This window comes from Amphiura filiformis, chromosome 8 (assembly GCF_039555335.1).
Source record: "Amphiura filiformis chromosome 8, Afil_fr2py, whole genome shotgun sequence".
Lineage (NCBI taxonomy): Eukaryota > Metazoa > Echinodermata > Ophiuroidea > Amphilepidida > Amphiuridae > Amphiura > Amphiura filiformis.
In genome coordinates this window covers 27,113,923-27,121,433 of record NC_092635.1, presented here as the reverse complement: position 1 = coordinate 27,121,433, position 7,511 = coordinate 27,113,923, and the positions used below count along the sequence as shown (strand labels likewise).

The following is a 7,511-nucleotide window of genomic DNA, read 5'->3' as shown; positions in this document are numbered from 1 at the left end:
ATAGGTATGTCCGGGTATATGCACAGAGGGAGTATAGATTTCAAAGAGAATAGAGGTAACTTCCCTTTGAATTACTCTCGTTTTGGAAAATATAACTTGGGTATAACACAAGTATCATTTGGGAGTATGGGTTTCAAAATAATATATCACTAGGATCTACAACATACTCATGTATCAGGGCACAGTTCTTTAACTCCAATACATTTGTACATTCATTGAATGACCTTTGAAGATTTGGGTACAAAAACTCATACTCTGCCATTTGAGGTCAAATTTTGCACTATGATTATGTAATTGAGGAGCTTTGAGGTTATAGAACTATGCCATTGGGATGAGGCCATTGTGGTCCATAGTGTGTGGGGTAAGATGTCAAATTGAATATCTCAATGTGGAATTTACCTATATATGGGATATTCACAGATGTTGGAATGTTTACTGATTTCTCATTCCAGGTGATCGATGAAACTCCATTAATTCATGGGAAATTAATCAACACTTACAACAGTCATTTGTTGACATTTGGCAATGGGAAGACATACAGAAAATTAATAACACCGTGCCTCTTCTTTCCTTTCAATTCGCAGACTTTTATTAGAGATTGTCTGTGCGCACAGTATTGCCTAATCCGCCATTTAGTAGCCCAATCATAGGTGTGGGGGGGGGGTAAATCCTAATATTCGATTCGACAAGGGGTGGTCCATGCAATTACCCCTACCTCATTATTACGCAAATGCGTGTTGTTTGACCAAACTAACCATTTTGTAGCGTAAAAAGTTTTCGCGCACTTCTTTGCGCACATTTGTTACAGTGCTACGTTATATTTTAGTTTCGAAAGGCAAATTTTCACGGGCTTTAGAATAGAATGAAGCCCGTAAATAAAGTTAAAATACCCCACCCCAGCCCATGTCAAAAAGAAATCTGCACCATCGAGTACAATTATAAACAATTACTACGTTCAATACTCGCGGCTGAATACAATAATTTGGACCATTAGTTTTAGCAACCCTACAATCAATGGTTGATTGGATTCCACTCTTTAAATGTGCTATTTGTTTTTGTTGTCAAAATACCTTGCTTGAAAAACAAGATCAAATTAATTTGCGAAGATTGTTGTTGTTTGATGCACCAATCCCCCTTCATTTCTTGGTCGTTTACCCCTTCAAAAGGTTCACATTTGTGATTTAGTAAATGAAAAACAAGACGTATTGAAACTCTGTATATTGAACTCATATATAACCCATATTGAATAAAACAGATATTTGAAAAATCCCATTGACATACGCAATAATTACTCTATCAATTGGGCTATTTGAATAACTTTTCAGTCAAGTATTAGCCTATTTTGGAAGAAATGATTGCTAATCTTAATCTATAATCTTTATATTCATAATATGGACAATTGGACATGTTGTGGTGAGCAATGAAATGGTAATATATACAAGAAGGCGAAAGTGCAACTTTTTTTATTTTATCCACCTTTCCTCACATACCCCAGTAAGTTGATTTGCATTGATCCGTTTTGGGTACAGAGTGATAATTTTCTACTATTTTTTCGTTGTAGTATAGTAAATAAAGTAAATCTTTTTATCGATGTAATTTGGTTAATACCGAAGAATTCAATATGAAATGCTAAAAGTGACACACTTTCCGTTTTGTTTTAATATTGCTTTAACTGTTTGATAGGTCATGCAGCTGCGCCATTATTATTAAAATTAATATGATACATATTAATTTTCTTCTCCCCTTTCTCTCCCTTTTTTTTAATAAAAAAACTGAATAAAAAAAATTAAATGTCAGACAACCTAAAACAAACGGGAAATCGTGCGTGCTCGTGAGCATGTTGTTGTGTTGTATGCATGCGAATAAATTGTTACCTGATTACACCTCATATTAAACGAGTCAATGATCGGGGCTTACCTGAGCAATAGCTTTTTTCTAAAAACCTTATCTTGTCAAAACCACAATTGCCTAGATACGATAGGTTATGCGCTCATGATCTTCTCCAAGAATAATCCTTGAATTAAGTAACTAATTACTTTAAATAGCTACTAACTTACTTGAAATTCCATTTGAAATCACAGTGAATGGAAATACTTAGATCTGTTAATTGTGCGAGGTGTGCCAATTTATATACCGTAATGTAATTGCATTTTACCTTAAAGGTCCTTAAAAATGCGTATACTTCATCATTAATTGTCAGTATTGTCAGTAATTTCATCATTAATCTCCATTGAATTGAATTAAAATCACTCTTGATTGCTCATTAATTTAAACTATATGCTTAATTCAAGGTTTCCGTTGTATATGTTTGTATAATTCTTAAGTTAAAATCATATATTGTAAATTAAGTTTGGTAGTTTTTAAATCTGTAAAGCGCATTGAGGAATCTGAGATTCACAATGCGCTATATAAATACTGTTTTATTATTATTATTATTATTATTATTATTATTATTATTATTATTATTATTATTATTATTATATGAACTGAAAATATTATGACATGAAATACTAAAAAATGCAATTATGTTGATCCTGGTTTGGGGCAACGAAGCTTGATAATATTTCTTTAAATTTTGTAAAATTAATTTGTAGAATTTTATAATCAAATATAAAATATAAAACAACTTACAAATTACGAAAGTATTTATCATTGTATCTTATTTTTAATATTTTTACCATTTTCACGATAAAATCACACCTTTTGTGTAATCATTACTACTAGTATTATGGCCTACTGTATTTCCATGATGCTTGAACACAATAATACCGCAAGTGCTTTGTTATTACTATGTACTTGCGACTTTATTCACATTCAACTGAATACATTTCATTTGTCCTCATTTTTCCCCCAAACTAATGTATATACTGTTAAATTATAAATTATTACACATCATGACTTCTAATTATACTATTACTAGCGAATCACCTTGTTGCAATAAGTTGCAATAATTTCATTATTTTCTAAATCCTTATTTTTCCCCAAATCAATGTACTGTTAAATAACTTAAATTATACACATCATGACTTCCAATAATAGCGAGTCACCTTGTATGAACTCAGCATAACCAATGGAGAAAATAACATGCAATAATTTCATTAATTTCAAATATCAATTTTAGGAAATGTAATCAATCGATTAGATTAATTGATCATCGTCTAGCGCGTTATCATTCCTTTTATTAATATCAATCGTGTCCGATATGACCCTTTGACTCTTTTTCATCACACAGTCATGACATAATAAAATTATTTGCTTTCTCTCAAGGATAAATTTCGGGTATTCAGATCAAACATGTATACTGTGAGTTTAACCCTGAACTAAATGATACTTATGTTATTTACAAATCGAGGGCGTATCAGAAATGCCTATATGTCAATAGCTGCCCTGTAGACAATATGACCATTTCTGCATTCTATATTGTACACATATGACACCTGGCAGCTATTGCAGGTTCACACAACACCCTCGAAACGATGTTTATAATATGTCGCTAATTACCATTAACGTATGCAATATAGCAAACACCATTATGTTAAATGGATGCAAAGATATACCCATGAACTATTAACCTTCTTTATAAGTATGTCGACAGTTTGCATTATGCTTTGTAAAATCATTGAAATATTGTATGCAATTATTAGTTCATTCTCAGAGATTTAAGGCCTTGAATCTTTTCAAAATGTTGTAATTAACAACTCAATGGGTGAATAGGTTCAGGAAATTTGTATTCTTCTTTCGACCTTACTGAAAACCCTGAAAACATATAAAAACAATTAAACGGTTCGCGTCCCATGATGATTTTTATGTTGTAACTGACACAAGAACAAAGACCTGAGTCATTGACCATGTATATCTTCTATTTCCATGGTATGTCATTGGCGGTTATAAGAGAACACATTAATGATGATGATGAGTATAATATAAATTTTAATCATGACTGGCGATTTAAGAATCACGATGTTTATTGGTATATTATGAGTTGGCGGTTTCCAAGAGTATTCTATGAAAAATGCAGTGATTTCCCTAAGGCTGACACTCTGCTTTTTTTTCCTCCGATATATGAGTGTGTCACAAGATGAATCCTATAGCATTATATTTCATGTCTGTCTATATTTTGTCTGTCTGTAACTGTCTGTCTTTTTCTGTCTTCTTGATCTTTTTACCCGATGTTCTCTCCTATTATTAATAAGCACGATCGTTCTGAATGTCACGAAAAAGGAGGTCAATTTTCAAGTCTTTTTGCGAACATTTATTTTTTATTTTGCGATATTGATGAAAGCGTATACACGAAATTAAAAAAAATAAGGTATGTGTTCAAGAATCTCCTAAAAGAATATTCTCGGCTGATGTTAAAAACTGTGTAGCGACGCCGAGCTCTCCACTCCACAATAACCGATGTCCTTCTAGAAGGACTACATTCAACTGTATGCTCTAACTTCTTATGCTAAACTCAATTATTATTCATTTTACTCATACATATTACTTTAATATGAATAAAAGCAGTATGGTGTGCTCGTTGAAAAATATACGAACATGGAAAAATGTTTTTTGACACTGTTTTTGAAATGGTACCGAAATTTTGGATTTCATTAGAACGATTATGCATTAATACGCTTTTGGATACGAACACCTGAACACTGGGATCTCTTCTCCCTCATCCACCCACATTCTGTCTTGTCTGTCTGTCTGTCTGTCTGGCTGTCTGTCTGTCAGCACTGAGATCAATTTCCTGACATATACTCTGTAATTAGTAATTTGGTTTGTTCTAAACTAAAACCCTTATACTGTAAGCAAATTTTGAAGGATTTGATGAAGGAGTTGATTATTGCAAGCGATATGATACTAAACCGTCTGAAGTGAGTGCTTGAAATTTCATCATAACATTTGCTTTTATCAAAGAAGATGATTTTGTGTATGTCTTTAGCAATCAATTCTTCAAAAATATTTAATTTGCTCTACAATGATGTCATCACTAATCTAGAAAGTTACAATATTTCTTCCATGGATAACAGATTTTCCGAATCGAAAAACACATGGGCTCAATTTTTAATTTTGGATAAATATTTGCAGTTGTTAGAGCATATATAATTTTGTATACAATTTGATTGTCTGAACTTAAAACAATTGAAAGTCAAATTCAATTCTTCTTTAACTTCACATTAATTCCAATTCAATATATCAAAAATGTATAAATAAGTCACGACCAATTACTAGTTTACCTTTTCTACACCAGACACTGCACCGTCTAAATTGGCCTTTAGAATATGCTCTTTTAAATCAAATTATAGAAAGCTATAAGAAACCTGTCCATTGCAATGTTGCGAACCTTTAATACATCTCATCCATATTCCGAATCTTTTGCTTAAACACTGCGAGATTCACCTCACGTGCGTGCTGATTAATCTAATATGGGGAATCCAGACCCACAGGGCCATTTTTGTAGCTCGACTTTTTTTTTTATAGATCGCCGTTTGTAATAACAGAAAACGAATTGGGAAAAATATGTATGACTGCATGACTAGATAAACAATTCAACGTTTATGAGTGGTATACAATTTCTTTCTATTATTAATTCTCTTTTGATGCATTTGCCATGTTGTCGTATCTTTTAATACCATACATGTACTGTAAATTTAGTTTTCATACATAATAAGTTAACAAAAATATGTAAATCTTGGATTACACTTTCGCTAACATAAACATCGACACGAAATTACAGTTGCAATATTTTGATTGTGTTTCGCTTAAAGACATTTGGAAATGAGGCGTGAAGAGCGCTAAAACGTACTAATCAAGATGTAAAGTAATGCTAATATCAGACCTGATGACTCGTAATGTGTTTTCAACAAATGTTTTGCATTAAATGCTCGCTTCGTTGCTTTCTTGTCGACAAATTAAGCCATTTGCTTGAAACGTCAATAATGTGTTATACAAAAATAATGATTTGTTAATAACCAATTCAGCCTGCAAAAATGTGGTTAAATGACGCTGCGATCAAGTTTATACAACACATGAGTAGCCTACAGGTACGTTTTTTTCTAATTCCATCTTTCTACGTGTAGTTTCTTGCTTTCTATTTCATTTTCTCTATCTCCTTTTTTCAATATTTCTTAACCAGGTACCGTCGACTAGACAGCTTCTGGCTACCGTACGTGTTATATAACCATGATAACAGCTTTAGTGATTTAAGAGTAGCAAAGAAGAGAAGACACAAGACAGAAAAATAGGCTTTACTTACAGTCTCTGTACAGCTGATGCTCCTGTTGGTACACTCTCTCCCAAAGTAGGTATGTAATCCAATGTATCAGTCTTATTACATACGAGTGTAAGTAAATTCTCCCCTTCTGGGCCCGCACTAAGTTGAATACACATACAAGACTGTTGCAGGTATTTAGTATTTAATATTTTTCCACATTCGTCAATAGATGCTGCCATTGGACTTGACAATGTCCTATAGTTCGTCAGGTACGATGACATTACGATATAAGTCAAAGGAATCAGGTAGAGATGCTTCATGATGGTTAGTGTAATCTGCGTATAGTAACTCCAAAGTGGTAAAATCCGTCCACACGATTGTCTGCGTTAAACCAAAAAAGTCGTTTGGTCAAAAAGTTAAAATGTGAAATATAGTTTTGGTCGTAATTGTATATGAATACATTTGAATCAGAAGTGAAGGCATAGACCCTGGAAATAGAAAGGTCTATGGTGAAGGCTTATAGAACGTCTAAAAACGTGTTTCTATAATCCTGTCCAATATAACACTGGTCTGTTGTCAGTCCTTGCTTAAGTCACCTTTGAATACGTGTGAAGGACAATTATCTCGACTCTCTGATCAGAGTCCATTGATATTGTGAACGTAGTAAGCAATATGGGATCACGGTGACGGTACAGATTGACGAAGTCCTTGAATGTGTAGTTGAAACTCCCTTACAAGTGTGTTTGTAGATGACTGCCATTACAGTTCTGTTGTTTGCTTACCTTTTCTAGGTGAGACACCCGGGGTAAATAGTCAATCACTATGGCCTTGCAATGGTATTATTACTTGCGAGTGATTATTGATGTTATGAACTTTTTAGTTATTTTTGGCGCGCATATATGAATGCAAGCAAGTCCAGTGTAAGACAATGCGTGCGTGCTATTCGGTTCGTTCCGTGACTCGAGTAGTTTATCAATGCCTTATCTTCTACAGTGGACGGTCACTCTGCTAAACGTCTACAGCACACATTTGACATTTTATCAGTTGTTCATCCATACGTGGTGTATAGTATTCCTATTGTTTTCACTGTTTCATCATGAATGAATTATTATTCTCCGTAACGCTTGATAGACGACTGATCATCACAAAAGCGATTTCTATTTTTGATGACTTGTACCAATCAACGTGTGAAATGGTATAAAGACCAAACAAATCAAAAGAAAAGCTCTATCGCTGATTTCTATTACCAAAAGAGTATTGGTATCATTAGTTGCAACTGCTCACAGATGAGTAGATGCGGCTTTATGGTTTA

General features: G+C 33.3%; 1 protein-coding gene across 2 annotated transcripts in view; it reads right to left on the bottom strand.

Moving 5' to 3' along the window:
• The window catches only part of LOC140158888 (BDNF/NT-3 growth factors receptor-like), a 161,362-nt gene extending 154,685 nt beyond the window's left edge, over window positions 1-6,677 (bottom strand). For both annotated transcript variants that reach the window (XM_072182155.1, XM_072182156.1), the window contains exon 1: window positions 6,242-6,677. In XM_072182155.1, the coding sequence (XP_072038256.1) occupies window positions 6,242-6,519 (278 nt within the window). In that variant the 5' untranslated portion in view covers window positions 6,520-6,677. The remainder of the gene's footprint in view (window positions 1-6,241) is intronic.
• Window positions 6,678-7,511: the final 834 nt, after the last annotated feature.